This window comes from Scomber japonicus, chromosome 11 (genome assembly GCF_027409825.1).
Source record: "Scomber japonicus isolate fScoJap1 chromosome 11, fScoJap1.pri, whole genome shotgun sequence".
In the NCBI taxonomy this organism is placed as follows: domain Eukaryota; kingdom Metazoa; phylum Chordata; class Actinopteri; order Scombriformes; family Scombridae; genus Scomber; species Scomber japonicus.
In genome coordinates this window covers 33,100,212-33,118,988 of record NC_070588.1, presented here as the reverse complement: position 1 = coordinate 33,118,988, position 18,777 = coordinate 33,100,212, and the positions used below count along the sequence as shown (strand labels likewise).

Sequence of the window (18,777 nt, the reverse complement as noted above, 5' to 3'; positions counted from 1 at the left end):
CCAACCAGGTACTGTCTAACACCAACACCAACCAGGTACTGTCTAACACTAACACCAACCAGGTACTGTCTAACACTAACACCAACGAGGTAGATCACAGTCAACACTGTGGAAGAATTCCACAATAAATCCAAGAGGTTTTTTTTCTGTAATAATGTAAATATGACTTATGGTGTTGGTACCAATACCACTACGTTAATACAAACATATACAAGGACGATATGAGGATTTTGTACTATGAGTAGTTACTAATTACAATGCTGTAGATTAATACACAGAAACTAACCCTTTGTAATAGCTGCCCAGAGTACTAACTCTTTAAATGGCTTTAAAGGGTTTTAAAGGTGCGTTGTATAGAATTTAGTGGCATCTAGCCGAACAATATGTTTATTGTCGGCAGAAGTTAAATATAAAATTAACAAATATGTGTTAATTAGTGTTGGCTGAAAATAAGAATTGCATTTTTTGGCCTTAGAATAAGCCTTTATATCTACAGCCACTGTAGATTCTCCTACACTAACTATTCCATAAAGGCTTCATGTGGCTGCAGGTTGTCATTCCAACCAAGCAGGAGCACACCAGGCTTGACTCACTTAATCAGCTGATCTCAGTCTTCAGACGGTTGGTTGGTCGAATCATAAGTGCTCTTGATTGGATGGAACAAAAACCTGCAGGCACACAGCACGGAAATGTTTGGACATGCCTGTCATACATGTTTCGAATGGGTGTGTGTGTGGGGGGGGGGGCAGTTTGTTCCAATCTGCTGGTTGACACTAAATTCTACAAATTCTATACACTGGACCTTTAAAATGCAATACAATGTATTCAACAATAGAGTAGCCTAATGATTAAGGTGCATACCATATAGCTGCTAGATGCCACTAAATCTTACATACTGGTTCTTTAACTCCTTTATAACTATTTACCTTTGTATACAAGCACATTGTGGTGAGTTTTAACTAGAAAAGAATACTTACCTGCAGGTGATTAAGTTGGTTTGTATTAACTTGTATACACTGTTATACTGTGTATATATACATACTACTACTGAATATATTGTTGACTATACTGTGGTTCCCCTATCAGAGCATCAAACTAAACTAGACAGTTTCCTGTTGGACAAGCTTCATTGTCACATCCGTCCCTCTAATATCAAACTGATCTGTCTTAAAGGGAAGGAAACTGTTGATCTGATGTCAGCTTCACCACACACACACACACACACACACACACAGAGAGAGAGAGAGAGAGAGAGAGAGAGAGAGAGAGAGATAATGACTTCCTGCTAATCCAGATGTGTTTACAGCTGCACAGCCTCATCTGCAGCACATTAACCACCATGTTTCCTCTGTGTGTCCACACCATGTCCCACTGACTCATAACAGCAGAGGAGGAAAAGTTAACATGGAGGAAATTTCAGGGTGGAGGATGGGCGGGGGTAGCCATCATTCAGCCAGCATTGTTCATCTTGTGTATGAGCGGAGGTTAAAGGTCGCAGGAACCGCCTGCAACATGACTGCTCTGTTCATTATGAGCGGTGTCATCCATTAACTCTGAGTCCGTCCTTCTTTCAGACGCAGTTTGCTCGGTCCTGTTCTCAAGTTAACTGCTCCACTAACATGCAGCTGTCAGCTCAGATAGTGCTGCCACAGTAAGATCACACACATACACACACGCACACACACATCTATGCTTTTTGTGCAATATAATCCCAAACTAGCTGTTCAGTTCTGGCAAAATGACACATGTTGCAAATTAGCCACTGTCTAATTGAGCTATGTTGTCAGCAGCAGTATTTTGATCTTAGTTCTGGTTAGATCATGCTGTTGTTTTTTATGTGTATTGTGGCTAGGTGATATGGCAAATAATATTTTTTCTTCAATAGTTTAACATCTTGGTTAACTTGTGTTTTAAGTATTTCCACTGTGCATGGCAGGAAATGTATTGTTGCAGGTGTGTGTGCAGAATGCAGAACGCAGCATTTACACTCTCTGCAGCACAGCAGCTAATCACATACTGATTCTGTCAAGTAGAGCCACAAGCGTCATAGGCGAGCAGCACGCTTGACAACAACACACACACACGTGCAGACAAATCAGTGTTGAATTCAGACATGTGGTTTATGTACTTGTGTTTTTACATTAGGTCAGGACAGAACATGATACATCTATGTAACTGTTTTAATTGAGAACGTCCAGCTTAACCCTCCTGTTGTCTTTCTGTCTGTTCCTGTATAAATGATCTGTGGCAAGGCAGCTTTATTTATATAGAGCATTTCATACCCAGGGGCAACTCAATATGCTTTACATAAAAACAATCATTTAGCAGCAAGAACTGGAAGCAAAGAACATAAAAACATACAATAAAAAAAATAAAAATAAAAATAAAACTCAATAATAGTAAAAATTGGAAACATTAAAACATACAATTAAAAACAGAAAAATACAAAGAGTGAAACAGAAATATAAAGGCAACTTTATTACACGGTCAAAAAGGTCAACAAGAGGGTTAAAACCTGCACATCTGGTCACTGTAGTAGAGTATGAAGTAGCAGCCACAAGATGCTTAGCTTAGCTTAGCATAGCAGAAAAGAATAGTTTGACACTTTTTCTTTAAATACAATCATTTATGTTCTTATTAAAGGTGACTCAAGCAGGTTAGTATAACTTAGCACAAAGACCCTAGCTCTCTCTACCAGTACCTTTCCTGGTGGTTGCCTGGCAACCTTAGGATATCACTGCTCCCAACCAAAAAAAAAAACTGTGTGACATACAAACCCCCACATAAAACCAGCAATCTTTATTTTTTACATTTGTTACACTTTATGTGCAAATCAAATCAACTCTATATAACTAGTGTTAATTAGTGAGCTTGTTAGCTGCTGTTTCAGGACAGAGCCAAGCTAGCTAGTTCCCTTTGATTCCAGTCATTATTATAAAGTCAGCTCATGTTTTTTTTGGCTGTAGCTTCATATTTAATAGACAGTTCAGGCAGGCAGTGTCAATAAAATGACATTTCTCAGTGATTTAATGTGCCAACACTAGAAGAAGAAACGTAGATGCAGTCCACAATATCTTTATGTTTAAGGTTGTGAGTGTTGAGCTGTAGATTGTGAGCTAGACCTTTCTCATGCTAGTTCTGCCTATTTTGGGAAGTGGGCTGTCCACTCATATCTAAGTCTCATTTACTTATTGAGGAGAATCCCTACATGTGTAGTGTTGTTGTTGGTTGTGACTGGAGCATTAGCGTAGTTGCTGCTGTTGTTTATGTTGTCATTGTTTATTATCAGGCAGCTACAGTACTATGCTCTGGGCTCTGGACGCACTATGATGTTGAACGCCTCACTGCTGAACTCTGGAGATGACGCCTTCCTGCCGCGACTGATGCTCCGTTTCCCCGATAACATCCACTACATCAAAGTCCTACAGAACGTGAGTTTACTTCACATCATTTGGATTGATTGACAGCTGTAGTTACTGATGTTAAACAGCAAATATGGTTTAAATACTATAGCCAACAGTTGCTTAGCAGCTGTGTTATCAGAAATATAAAGAAGAGCAGCTGCTGTATCTAATTACAGAGCGGCTAAATAAACTCACATTGTTTTAATAAAGAAATCGGTTATTTCTTATCATGTCATGAGAAACCACAATCTGATTTCAAGCAGACAGTGAGTAGTTTTCCACAGAGCAGCAACACACAGTTAAACAGGTTCTTACTCCTCCTGAAACTGATCCAAAGTCCAAAAAAGTGGCCAAAATGACCGCCGGTGACTCCTTCACAATAAAAGCATTTAATATGTAGCAGCAGCAGCAGCAGCAAAAGTTAGCGTACAATTAGTAGTAACTTCATCCACTTCTGATGTGGCTGCAGGAGATTAGACAGTTAACATTGAGGCTGATATCAGTGAGTAAAGGCACCTTGAATGCTAACAATGAAAACTACAATATGAAGAGGAAGTTACTGAATCTAAATACAAGAAATAACTATTCTTTAAAAAACAGGCTTTGATTTTAATCTTAAGGATTATAACTTAAAGTACACACCATAAACTGTGTGTGTGTGTGTGTGTGTGTGTGTGTGTGTGTGTGTTTATGTGCAGGAGGACAACACGGTGAGCTGTGATGTCACACAGGAAGTCAACAGTACAATGGTGGGAGTCATTTGCAGTGCCTCCAGCTTCCTCCTGCCAGCACAGGCTCAGGTATCACACACAATCACAATCACACACTGTTCTTTATGTACAGGTACTGTAGATAATACTGGTATGCAGTGTCAGAGGTCAAAGGTCAGCTCTAGTGCTTCTGTATGTTCTCTTCTGTTCTGCTTTCGTCTGGTCAGCAAGTATTTGCCACATTTCCTTGGTCTTTCACAGTACATGTTGTGAAAGAGAAAATGCTGAAATATCCAAGTTTGTCCTTTGAATACCGCAGAGCAGCGATGTTAAGGCCAACATGTACAACGCTGTAGTTTAATATGATCACGTGATTCAACTCAGCAAAAAAAGATGAAAGACATGATAAAATAAACACGTGATGTGAAATTAACTTTGATATTAAAAAAAAAGAAAACCTGGAAATCACTGACACACTTCCTTTTCTTCTTGTAGATGAATATCAGCTTCTTATTGGACGTGAGCCAGAACAGCACACCTGGTGACATCATCATTTATGCCAACACCAGCAGGTAAGGACCACCACCAGCTGAATGAAGTACTTTAAACATTTACATGAGCAACCATTTGCCAGTGTAGAAATATTCACATTAACCTCATTTGATTGGTCCGCATATTCATCTGATGTAAACTTTTTTTGAAGTTAAAGTTGAAGTATGTAACTCTGACACCAAGCGTTTAGAAATGGTACTGTGGCCCACATTCAAAACACTGGAGAGAGCTGTTACTCCTCGCCCCCTCCCTGTCAAAGTCTACTTCACACGGGTTGCCAGTTGTTGGACATGATCCTGCATATCCTCCTCTGTATCAGCGGGTGCAGCTGAGTGCTGTATGACGCTGTAACCGTAGCTAGGTGGTGGGTGGAGCATCAGTACTGACTTGGTGATTGGTAGCTAGGTGGTGGGTGCAGCATCAGTACTGACTTGGTGATTGGTAGCTAGGTGGTGGGTGGAGCATCAGTACTGACTTGGTGATTGGTAGCTAGGTGGTGGGTGGAGCATCAGTACTGACTTGGTGATTTGTAGCTAGGTGGTGGGTGCAGCATCAGTACTGACTTGGTGATTGGTAGCTAGGTGGTGGGTGGAGCATCAGTACTGAATTGGTGATTGGTAGCTAGGTGGTGGGTGGAGCATCAGTACTGACTTGGTGATTGGTAGCTAGGTGGTGGGTGGAGCAACAGTACTGACTTGGTGATTGGTAGCTAGGTGGTGGGTGGATCATCAGTACTGACTTGGTGATTGGTAGCTAGGTGGTGGGTGGAGCATCAGTACTGACTTGGTGATTGGTAGCTAGGTGGTGGGTGCAGCATCAGTACTGACTTGGTGATTGGTAGCTAGGTGGTGGGTGGAGCATCAGTACTGACTTGGTGATTGGTAGCTAGGTGGTGGGTGGAGCATCAGTACTGACTTGGTGATTGGTAGCTAGGTGGTGGGTGGAGCATCAGTACTGACTTGGTGATTGGTAGCTAGGTGGTGGGTGGAGCATCAGTACTGACTTGGTGATTGGTAGCTAGGTGGTGGGTGGATCATCAGTACTGACTTGGTGATTGGTAGCTAGGTGGTGGGTGGATCATCAGTACTGACTTGGTGATTGGTAGCTAGGTGGTGGGTGGATCATCAGTACTGACTTGGTGATTGGTAGCTAGGTGGTGGGTGGAGCATCAGTACTGACTTGGTGATTGGTAGCTAGGTGGTGGGTGGAGCATCAGTACTGACTTGGTGATTGGTAGCTAGGTGGTGGGTGGAGCATCAGTACTGACTTGGTGATTGGTAGCTAGGTGGTGGGTGGAGCATCAGTACTGACTTGGTGATTGGTAGCTAGGTGGTGGGTGGCGTATCAGGCCAAACACAGAACGACAACATAAACATTACTTGAGGGCTGCAACTGAGCTTTTCAAATGTGAATATTGTGGCTGGACTACTACTGTCAGTGATATCAGTGTTTGAAATGAACATGACTCCTTAATGTCTGGTGATATTTAGGGCAATTTTATGATTACTTGGAATATATTTGTTACATACAGCTACTTTAATGTATTAATTTCCGCTTCATTATTATTATTTAATCTTATTCAAGTATTGTCAATATTTGTTATTTTATTGTATTTGTGCATTTATTTATTTATTTATTTGGTTTATTTTTTATGTATCTACTTATCTTATCATTATTGTTTTTTTAATTAATTAATGAATTACTTTATTTATTTATTTCCTCTCTCTCTTCTGTTGGGTGGGTGAAAAGTATCTTTAAAAAAGAAATAAATATTCATATTATAGTATTAAAAATGTAATTTTTATGAGTATTGTACATGCTTTTTACAGAAAAACACATTTCAAGTGAAATGTTTTGGGTGAAATGAGGATTAAACAGGATAAAATACAAATAATGTGTTCATTTATTATTATTATTATTATTATTATTATTTAGTGTATTTGGATGGATGGTTTGGATGCTTGAATATACAAGCAGACTGAAAAATGATTGAAATAAAGGTTTAAAGTTGCAGTGATTTAATCCAGCTGTGGATGTGACATTTTTCTCTTCAGTGACAACTATGAGAGTGCAGACTATCTCCATGACAACTGGGTCACTCTGAGTCTTCCTCTCAGATATGGAGTCAATGTCAACATCCATGGGTGAGTCAGCAGTAATGCAGCGCTGTCACTGTCTCTTAATGAGTCATATGCTTTATAATGCCTGCTACGTCATTGTGTGTGTTAATGCTCAATTCTTCCTTGCTCTTCACAGATTCGTCAACCCCACCTCATTCTCATTTGAAGAGGTGGACTCCACCCCTGTTGACTGCTACACCGAGACCTTCAACTACACCTACAAGGTACGAGTCTCCTCTCAGCTATCCATCCTCATCCTCTCATCTGGATGTCTTTCTCCTCAGTCACATCCTGCAGTCCAGATGTGATATATGATCCATGGGTACTCTGAGCAGCATAAGTCCACAGGATGACCTCCTGGAAGTCTCCTAATCAGATCCTTTTATCATGAAGGAGCAGTTGTGCTCTGAGCTCATGACCACAGGTTAGAGTGGGAACATTGTGGGAACGGTTCAACAGTCCAGGACAACACCAGTATGACTGACACCAATTCACCTTCACAATTTACTTCACCTGGCAGAGCAGCTTGCTTCCAATCTTAAGCAAGTAATTCATTTTTGTAGGCAGCATGGTAGCTGGACTGAGTGGTAGCACTGGTTCCTCACAGCTAGAAGCTCTTGTGTTTGATATGCAGCTGCAGCCTTTCTGTGTGGGCTTTGTGTGGGTTTCCTCTGAGTGCTCCACTTTCCTTCCATCAGTAAAAAACACAATGTCAGGTTCATTCTGCTCACTGACGTAGACCTGGAGTTGGTCCACAGGACCAGAACCGGCCTGCTAAGGTGTTCAATCTTAATAATAATTTTCCTGCTGATTCACAATCAGATTTATTCTGCTGATGTATTTTTTCCCCCACTCTGACCAGAATAGAAGTCTCTGGAAAAACTATGAATACATATTGTAGTCATATCATATTTAAACCATGCATATGTTGAACATCAATCAGCAGCTTCTAAGTTATAATACATTATATATTATATGCAGTGTTGGGGAGTAACTAGTTCCATGTAACAGTTTTATGTAATTTAATAACAAAATAAATGTAACTTATTGATGAAAATGTTGATGATTACAAATGAGGTTACACCTTGAAGATTTTACTAATTGTTTTAACAAAATATTACTGAATACATATATTGCTGTTTTTAATTATTTGAAATCAATATATTTTTATATTTAGTAAATAAATCATGATGCGGGTTTATTTGGAGCACACATGGACTTAAATAGAGTCACAGTACCAATTAAACCCACTTTATTCATCAAATATCTTTATTTTATATTCTAAAATCTACATGAACTAATGAATACATTTTCTAATGAGAGATAAATGTTCTTTATGAGAAATGATCTCTCTTATAAATCATGTCAGTATCCATGACAAAACAGCTGAACTTAGATGTTGGTGCTTAATGGGAACACTTCCCCTAACAGCTGGAAACATTGGTTAGAACATTAGAAAAGTCATCAAATGTAATAAGTAGAGGTGGGCCGTTATCGGCGTTAACGTGCTGCGTTAACGTGAGACTCTTATCAGGCGATAAAAAAAAATATATAGCCGTTAATCTATTCTCAAAGTTGGGTTGGGAGCTGGGTCTATACTAGGCAAGCTATGATGACTTTCACCTTGATATTGTAACGTCCCTCAATAACCACACACCGAGACGTTAGCCGGTTTAGCTGGCTCTTTATTCTTGACTGTTACACAGGCTACTGTGGGCCGTAGCCAACGCCAAAACAACAAAAACCTAACATCAGTAGCTCACTAGCCACACACGTGCTGCCGTCTTCTTATGCAGAGGCTAACAACAACAAACACACCTACACGCTAGCTGCAAGGCTCACTCTCAAGACGCGTTCACAGACACTCACAGACAAACAGCATTTTAACTGAACAGAACAGAATCTGGCTTAAACTCTCAAATGTATAAAACACAAAACAGTAACATGCCCAGTTCCTTACAATATTTAGCGCGGATGTAGTGGTAGCGCGGAGATCTAGTTTGTCACCAGAAAATGTGAACGAGCTGGTCTGCCTGAGTGACTGGTGGAAGAAAGGAGAAATAGAGCTTGGACTGATTGACACAAAGCTACTGACTGTAAGCAGTTCCTCACAACCTCTTATGTAGGCCTACAGTTCAAAATTCATGTTTAGCTGAATAAACAGTTAGTAAACACAAGTACATCTTACTGAACATGATTTATTTTTTATAAACAATTATCATAGTAGAACAGCTTTCTCAAGCAGTTTGTGATGCATTTTGGAAACAGGAGATGAGCCCCTGGTCTAATGCGCCACCTGGCTTGAGAAACCCGTTCTCAAAGACTTACTTTTAGTAATTTTTTGGGTAGTACACATTCCGAATGCCTTCGGCAGAATTCAAATGAAAAATATTTTAATCTAATCTAGATTAATTCCAAGATTACAGTGAGATTAATCTAGATTAAAAAAATATCTATGCCAACCACTAGTAATAAGTTACATTACTTTGATGAAGTCATTGAAATGGTTACATTACTTATTACATTTTAAATAGACTAACTAGTAATCTGTAACCTATTACATTTCCTAAGTAACCTTCATAATCCTGATATATATTATTTATAGGTTATTATGCAATGGTTTTACTGGTCTGGCCTACTTGAGATCAAACTGGGCTGTATGTGACCCTTGAACTAAAATGAGTGTGACATCACTGGATTAAATGCAGAGAAAGAATTTCACAATGTGTCACTTGGCATCTACTACTACCATTGACTATATATGCAATCGCCACTATCTGAACACTAAGATCAAAGCCAGCAGGACTGAATATCTGGCAGAGGAGCCATTCCTGAAGTCACCAAATTAGGTGCTTTCTCCTCAGCAGATCACTCACTGAGAACAAGCTTAACACCACGCCAAGAATGAAGACACAGCTTCCACTCTGTTTACACAAGGATAGATTATACAGCTTCATATCGCCACAGTAACGCAACCCCCGTAGTCCCAAAAACACACGTAGACTCAACCTAACGAGTATCGCCCCGTCTGCTGCTTCTATGACCGCCGTCTGACATGGTAGAGGAATGTCAACAGATCCAGACTGACAGTATCCAGAGCGTCTCAGGATAACATGAGGACAGCCTCCATCAAGGGAGTTGGGATCCATATTTTCTAACATGCTTTCCTCTCTCTCCGTGTGTGTGTGTGTGCACAGGTGTTAAACTCTGGTCCCAGCAGGTCTGTAGATACTGTGGTTGACATCGCTCTGCCAAAGATTCTGGCTCCTTACCATCACAGACTGCTGCAGGTGGTGGACTGGCAGGTACGTGGCTCTGCTTCTCCCAGCACGACAATGGAATATAGAACCAGTGTTATTAAAGCGATGCTTCGGCATAATTTTGACCTAGCGTCATATGCACCATGAGGTCTATCTAAACACCACCTCAGCCGTTCATTTTCATTTGGTCGGAAAATAGTGGCGTTAGAGCCATCAGCCAAATGGCTTAGTACAGGCACTAACAGGACCACCAGTGTATCTCATAAATGACCCCACTAATAATGCCTGGATTGTTATCAAACTTGTACAGTAGTACAAATAGGCTCTTCACTCATAAATCCATGCTTTGGAAAGTTTGTAAGTACACCAGGAGTTTATTAAAATAAACATTTACCTGATGGCTTTTACTCTGCTGCTACTGCTAAAGCTGGAAACGTCTTCGTAATCTTGTGTGGTTGCGCAAAATCCCGCACAGAGCACATCTATTGCCGGAAGAGACTAGTAGTACTAGTGAAGAAGGAGCAAGAAGTCACTATCGAATGTGTATTCAGGCTCAAATAGGTACGGGCGACCTTCGAAATTGAACATCTTCATGTTCGATGTGCTCTAGTTGATTGGTTGATTGTTTGTCTGCTAGTAGAAACTGAATCTACAGCTTGCATGATCATTTACATTAACCCTAACCCTAACCCATCCACCAACGCTCTCTTCAAGACATTGTCCAGCTTGTTAGTGTAATGTCTGCAGTTTAAACACATGCTGTCTGTTCTGCTGTTATTACAGACATGTCAGAACTAACTTACACCCCTTCACTCACCCACAGGCATGAACGCACCTCTGTTAAAAGCCTTTCATCTGCACAGCTGTAGAGGCTAATTAGAAATGTTCATTAAAGGCTGCTAAAAACAGACATAGTGAATAATCAATGATATTACATTGATTTTGAAGACGTTACCATCTTTATGTAGATTGATGAAGTGAATCACATGTTTGAGTATGGCTATGTTAAGATTATGTTGATATATGTTATGTGTGTTATGGATTATTATTCATTTGCACCACAGACTCATTAAGCCATTTACCTCCATGTTTTTGGGGGCTTCTTTCATACCATCAGCCATCAGACTGTACAACACCACAGCTCCCAGTAGCTCCCAGTAACTCCCAGTAGCTCCCAGTACCTTCCTAGTAGCTCCCAGTACCTTCTTAGTAGCTCCCAGTACCTTCCTAGTAACTCCCAGTAGCTCCCAGTAGCTCCCGGTACCTTCCTAGTAGCTCCCAGTAGCTCCCAGTACCTTCTTAGTAGCTCCCAGTACCTTCCTAGTAGTTCCCAGTAGCTCCCAATACCTTCCTAGTAGTTCCCAGTAGCTCCCAGTACCTTCCTAGTAGCTCCCAGTAGCTCCCAGTACCTTCCCAGTAGCTCCCAGTACCTTCCCATTAGCTCCCAGTAGCTCCCAGTATCTTCCCAGTAGCTCCCAGTACCTCCCAGTAGCTCCCAGTACCTTCCCATTAGCTCCCAGTACCTTCCCAGTAGCTCCCAGTACCTTCCCATTAGCTCCCAGTAGCTCCCAGTATCTTCCCAGTAGCTCCCAGTATCTTCCCAGTAGCTCCCAGTACCTCCCAGTACCTTCCTAGTAGCTCCCAGTAATAAGACTGAGACTGTCCTTACTGTTTAATCCCAGGAACATTACACACTTGTATATAATATCAGGAAGTTATGTATATTGTAGATTTATATAATCACATATTATTTTACCGTACCGTACCGTCCTCTTCCGCTTATCCGGGGTCGGGTCCAGGGGCAGCAGCCTAAGCAAGGAAGCCCAGACTTCCCTCTCCCCAGCCACTTCGTTCAGTTCTTCACGGGGGATCCCGAGGCGTTCCCAGGCCAGCCGAGAGACATAGTCTCTCCAGTGTGTCCTGGGTCTTCCTCGGGGTCTCCTACCGGTGGGACGTGCCCTGAACACCTCACCAGGGAGGCGTCCGGGAGGCATCCTGATTAGATGCCCGAACCACCTCATCTGGCTCCTCTCGATGCGGAGGAGCAGCGGGTCTACTCCGAGCTCCCTCCGGATAACTGAGCTTCTCACCCTATCTCTAAGGGAGAGCCCAGCCACCCTACAGAGGAAGCTCATTTTGGCCGCTTGTACCCGCAATATTGTTCTTTCGGTCACTACCTAAAGCTCATGACCATAGGTGAGGGTAGGAACGAAGATCGACTGGTAAATCTAGAGTCGGTGGGATTGAGGAGGTCCACGCTCCTGCTCGGTGCCTCAGGTCAGCTGATCTGCTGCTCCTGGAGGTACCGAGGTCAAAGCGAAAGCTCAGAGGGGATAGGGCATTTTCTGTAGCTGCTCCTAAATTATGGAACGAGCTTCCTTTAAATATTAGACAAGCCTCCTCACTGTCTGTTTTTAAAACTCGTCTTAAAACCCATTTTTATTCCTTGGCTTTCAACCCAGCATGAGACTCTGCTCCTGTTTTACTGTTTTATGGTTTGTTTGTTTGTTTGTTTGTTTTTTTAGTTTTAGTTTTATTGTTTTTAATTTGTTTTAAAAACAATAAACAATTATCTTAGTATTTGTTTCCTGTTAATTGTTTTACGTTTCCTGTGTTGTTTTATCTATTTATGTTCAGCACTCTGTTTCAGCTGTGGTTGTTTTAAAGTGCTTTATAAATAAAGTTGAGTTGAGTTGAGGTCTTCGAAGTATTCCTTCCACCGATCCACAACGTCCCGAGTCGAGGTCAGCAGCGCACTGTCCCCCCCGTACACAGTGTTGACGGCGCACTGCATCCCCCTCCTGAGACCACCATCCCGGATGGTGGTCCAGAATCTCTTCGAAACCGCCCGGAAGTCTTTTTCCATGGCCTCACCGAACTCCTCCCATGTCCGGGTTTTTGCCTCAGCGACCACCCTAGCTGCATTCCGCTTGGTCTGCCGGTACCTGTCTGCTGCCTCCGGAGTCCCACAGGCCAAAAAGGACCTATAGGACTCCTTCTTCAGCTTGACGGCATCCCTCACCGCCGGTGTCCACCAGCGGGTTCGGGGATTGCCGCCCCGACACGCACCGACCACCTTGCGGCCACAGCTCCGGTCGGCCGCCTCAACAATGGAGGCACGGAACATGGCCCACTCGGACTTGATGTCCCCCGCCTCCCCCGGTACATGGTTGAAGCTCTCCCGGAGGTGTGAGTTGAAACTCTCTCTGACAGGAGACTCTGCCAGACGTTCCCAGCAGACCCTCACAATACGTTTGGGTCTGCCAGGTCTGACCGGCATCCTCTCCCACCATCGGAGCCAACTCAACACCAGGTGGTGATCAGTTGACAGCTCCGCCCCTCTCTTCACCCGAGTGTCCAAGACATGCGGCCGCAAGTCCGACGACACGACTACAAAGTCAATCATCGAACTGCGGCCTAGGGTGTCCTGGTGCCAAGTGCACATATGGACCCCCCCCCCTCCCCTTATGCTTGAACATGGTGTTCGTTATGGACAATCTGTGACGAGCACAGAAGTCCAATAACAGAACACCGCTCGGGTTCAGATCGGGGGGGCCGTTCCTCCCAATCACACCCTTCCAGGTCTCACTGTCGCTACCAACATGGGCGTTGAAGTCCCCCAGCAGAACGAGGGAATCCCCAGGGGGAGTACTCTCCAGCACCCCCTCCAAGGAGTCCAAAAAGGCTGGATACTCTGAACTGCTGTTCGGACCATAGGCACAAACAACAGTCAGGATCCGTCCCCCCACCCGAAGGCGGAGGGAGGCTACCCTCTCGTCTACCGGGGTAAACTCCAACATACAGGCACCAAGCCGGGGGGCAATAAGTATTGCCACCCCTGCCCGGCGCCTCTCACCAGTGGCAACTCCAGAGTGGACGAGAGTCCAACCCCTCTCGAGGAGACTGGTTCCAGAGCCCTTGCTGTGCGTCGAGGTGAGGCCGACTACATCTAGCCGGAACTTCTCAACCTCACGCACCAGCTCAGGCTCCTTCCCCACCAGAGAGGTGACGTTCCACGTCCCTAGAGCTGACTTCTGCAGCCGAGATCGGACCGCCAAGGTCCCCGCCAGCTTATACTGCACCCGACCCCTTTGGCCCCTCCCACTGGTGGTGGGTCTGTGGGAGCGGGGTCCCATGTCCCTTTTTCGGGCTGTGCCCGGCCGGGCCCCATGGGCGAAGGCCCAGCCACCAGGCGCTCGCCCCCGAGCCCCACCCCAAGGCCTGGTTCCAGGGGGGGGCCCCGGTGACCCACGTCCGGGCAATGGACACGAAAAACCAACTGTCGTACTCATCATTGGGGTTTTCTGAGCTACTTTTTGTCTGGCCCCTCCCCCCGGACCTGTTTGCCATGGGAGACCCTACCAGGGGCATAAAAGCCCCCGACAACTGAGCTCCTGTGGTCATTGGGACACGCAAACCCCTCCACCACGGTAAGGTAGTAGCTCAGGGAGGGGCATATTATTTTAGAGATTCTTTATTGTATATAGTATTTTATTTTACTTTATTCTTTTATTTTTTATCACTTCATCCTTACAAGGCTACTGTTGTGTCAATCAATAAAGTTACCTCACCTTATTATCAGACGTTTCATTCAGATTGACTAACCTTTATTCAGTCAGTATCATTGATGACATACATGAACCGTGGATCTCTATTACTACTGTAAAACTATATAGCTGGAGAGAACTGATAGGATTATATTTCACACAGCTCAATCAAATCATCTACTATTTGAAGTGGTGTTAATCTACAACTAGCTTCTTGGTAAATATCAGTATGAGACTTGCGCTCTTCATTACTTGTGTTAACATATATTTACACATATATAACCCACATAACTTACTTTTCTATAACAAATTGGGTGTTTTTCTTCCGCATTTCAAATACTACTATGGTTAAATACCACAAACCACAAAAACACATCATCATATCAAACTTCTACTCTGTGGCTGACCTGTTTATTGGCTTCCACACAGGAAGTGGTAGAAGTGGTAGCAGAGGTTGGTTGAAGGATAAGCATTGGATGTAAAACTTGTTGTTGTAGTCATTTAAGCACATTGAAAACATGAGTAACAAAAACACACACACACACTCTTTGTCCCTCTGCAGACGTCTCAAGGTGTGTGTTCCATGAGTGATACGACAATTTCAGTAATTGAGGACTGTGACGCCCCCAAAGCTTCCTTCATCAAACAGCTCATCTTCTTCTTCTCCCCCGTCTCCACCCGGAGAATGGTAAGAGCACACACACACACACACACACACACACACACACACACACACACACACACACACACACACACACACACACACACACACACACACACACACACACACATTATATTGTCTTTATATCCTTTTGAGTATGAATCCCATTGATTACCTACCTTTTCCTTTAGCACAACCAGCAGGTCAAAGGTCACTGATCTAGTAAAACATCCAACATAAATGACATTAGAGTCCACCAATATAAACCAAAGTATTAGACAAATTCAGAATGTGACCTCATGTTGGCGCTAGATGACAGACTGCCATACCAGTAGCATGGTTCATCATTAGAAGCTGAGAATGTGAGATGCTGGAGTTAAACATGTCCAGTACGTCAGGGTTAGGGGTAACTATGAGTGTTTTCTCTCTCTGTGTGTGTCTGTGTGTGTGTGTGTGTGTGTGTGTGTGTGTATGTGTGCAGTTCTGCAGCCGTCGTGACCACCTGTGCGAATGGTTGGTGTGTCGCCTTGGTAACCTGGAGGCAGGGAGAGAAGCCACCATTCGACTGGAGGCCAGACTGAACCCTGCTGTGCTACTGCAAGCTCCGGTAACACACACACACACACACACACACACACACACACACACACACACTAATACTGTTGGTACACACTAATACTGGACTTCTGGGTCTCTGACTCTATTCAACATATGTGAACAGCAGTGTCTGCTGACTCAGCATTATGCTGAGGAGGTGCGTTTGATGCCTGCAGCTTTTCACTCACCTGATCCAACCTGAACATACCTCACTAACTGCTGTATAGTTCACCTCCCACAGACATTTCACATTAAAAGCCTCAGTCAAGTCTTTTAATTAGAAAGCTTTTATTAAGAAGCTGCAGGGAGTTTTAATGAATAACTTGACAATGATAGAAAAGACTGTGCTCTCTCTCTGTTGGTCCCCCACAACGTTTTTAAACATGTTAAGGTGTCAGTCAGTCAACCAGTTTGGTCCAGACTGAAATATCTCAACCACCAGATGGAGTGACTCACAATTTTGCAACAGAGCATGAATCTGACTTCCCTCTCATGCCGCTGTAATGTCAACATTTGTGTCTCAGGGTCGTCAAGGTATCATGACGCTGGAGAGCATTGCAATGATGTCATCTCCCAGAGAAGATCCTAACACCACCATCATCCATGAACATCCTCTGGCACAGGTAGAACATTCAATGGCCACAGCTCACCAAGGTGCATGATCAAAGCCTGTATTGTAGCCTATATCTGGTTTTATTTGTCTAAAGAAGGAAGAAATGCAGCAAAGATTCCCAGCTGTAATCAAACAAGGGGACATTACCAAGGGGGCATTGGTTTGCTTAACCAACCAACCATGGCTTAATAAACACACTGTCAACAGCAGGAATTTGGTGGGGGTCTCTAAATATTCTAAATATGCAGAGGAACAGTAACAGGGACAAACATAATTCCATCACCTCCACTGTACGGAGGTAGAGTCACAAGTCTCAGGGACTGATGTCAGTCCATCAGTGACTAGTTAGATCATCCAGTAGCTTCTTAACTGAGAACATTGACAGTTTAAGGTGATAGTGAATTGAACCTATCTGAGTTTCTGTTTGACAATGAACTGAAAGAAAGACAATATAGTCCAGATTAGGGCTGCTCGATTATGGAGAAAATCATAATCAAGATTATTTGGGTCAAAATTGAAAACATGATTATTAAAAGGATTTTTTTAACTTTAGAAACTTGCTGCATTTATTGGACCATTCGGTTTAATTAATCTTCCCTGCCAGCAGCAGCTTTTTATCTTTAGCTTTTTATCTTAACGCAACACACAGCAGAAAATGTGCAGAGATATTAGAGCTGAGCTGGTTACCATGACGATAGTTCACACATCACATCCTGGTTTTTAATAATCAGTCAGTAAACTCAGCATCGTCTGACACAGGCTGGAAACTGATGGGAGTTGAAGCCGTTGCCTGGTAGCATAACTGTCCTGTATGTTGTAGGTGTTGCTAACAATCATGTGTTGTCTGCTTTACATTTCAAGGTGTTGGTGGAAGCTCATTTTAGCCAGAAACCCTCAACGGTGGTGAAGGTCTTCATCATCATCATCAGTTTAGTTTTGGGTCTGATGATCCTTGCTGCTCTCATCTGGTGTCTATGGAAGGTAAATAATAAAATCTATCAACTTGTCAGTGCTCTCTGGCAGACTCTATGTAATGGTGATATATTAACTGTGTCAGTGCATCAGTAGAGCTCTCATATAAACATGCTTTCATGTGAACAGGTTTACTTTACTTGTAAAACATTACTGTGTTTTATACAGTAGTTAGCCATGTACCCAGTATAATGTACTGGTAAACTGTACTATCCCAGTATAATGAACTGGTAAACTGTAGTATCCCAGTATAATGAACTGGTAAACTGTACTATCCCAGTATAATGAACTGGTAAACTGTAGTATCCCAGTATAATGAACTGGTAAACTGTACTATCCCAGTATAATGTACTGGTAAACTGTAGTATCCCAGTATAATGAACTGGTAAACTGTACTTTATCCCAGTATAATGTACTGGTAAACTGTAGTATATCCCAGTATAATTTACTGGTAAACTGTAGTATATCCCAGTATAATGAACTGGTAAACTGTACTTTATCCCAGTATAATGAACTGGTAAACTGTAGTATATCCCAGTATAATGTACTGGTAAACTATAGTATATCCCAGTATAATGCACTGGTAAACTGTGGTATATCCCAGTATAATGAACTGGTAAACTGTACTTTATCCCAGTATAATGAACTGGTAAACTGTACTTTATCCCAGTATAATATACTGGTAAACTATAGTATATCCCAGTATAATGCACTGGTAAACTATAGTATATCCCAGTATAATGCACTGGTAAACTATAGTATATCCCAGTATAATGTACTGGTAAACTGTAGTATATCCCAGTATAATGTACTGGTAAACTGTAGTATATCCCAGTATAATGTACTGGTAAACTATAGTATATCCCAGTATAATGTACTGGTAAACTGTAGTATATCCCAGTATAATGTACTGGTAAACTGTACTATCCCAGTATAATGAACTGGTAAACTGTAGTATCCCAGTATAATGTACTGGTAAACTGTACTATCCCAGTATAATGTACTGGTAAACTGTAGTATATCCCAGTATAATGAACTGGTAAACTGTAGTATATCCCAGTATAATGTACTGGTAAACTGTAGTATATCCCAGTATAATGTACTGGTAAACTGTAGTATATCCCAGTATAATGAACTGGTAAACTGTAGTATATCCCAGTATAATGTACTGGTAAACTGTAGTATATCCCAGTATAATGTACTGGTAAACTATAGTATATCCCAGTATAATGTACTGGTAAACTGTAGTATATCCCAGTATAATGTACTGGTAAACTGTAGTATATCCCAGTATAATGTACTGGTAAACTGTAGTATATCCCAGTATAATGTACTGGTAAA

The 18,777-nt window shown here is 42.5% G+C and overlaps 1 protein-coding gene across 1 annotated transcript in view; it reads left to right on the top strand.

The window, feature by feature from the left end:
* Positions 1 to 18,777, top strand: part of itga4 (integrin alpha 4) — a 50,900-nt gene that overhangs the window by 20,373 nt on the left and 11,750 nt on the right. Inside the window, exons 18-28 of the mRNA XM_053328086.1 lie at positions 1,559 to 1,651; positions 3,290 to 3,431; positions 4,103 to 4,204; positions 4,610 to 4,686; positions 6,721 to 6,810; positions 6,923 to 7,010; positions 9,984 to 10,091; positions 15,156 to 15,281; positions 15,736 to 15,861; positions 16,376 to 16,474; positions 17,326 to 17,445. Of these exons, the coding sequence (XP_053184061.1) occupies positions 1,559 to 1,651; positions 3,290 to 3,431; positions 4,103 to 4,204; positions 4,610 to 4,686; positions 6,721 to 6,810; positions 6,923 to 7,010; positions 9,984 to 10,091; positions 15,156 to 15,281; positions 15,736 to 15,861; positions 16,376 to 16,474; positions 17,326 to 17,445 (1,171 nt within the window). The remainder of the gene's footprint in view (positions 1 to 1,558; positions 1,652 to 3,289; positions 3,432 to 4,102; positions 4,205 to 4,609; positions 4,687 to 6,720; positions 6,811 to 6,922; positions 7,011 to 9,983; positions 10,092 to 15,155; positions 15,282 to 15,735; positions 15,862 to 16,375; positions 16,475 to 17,325; positions 17,446 to 18,777) is intronic.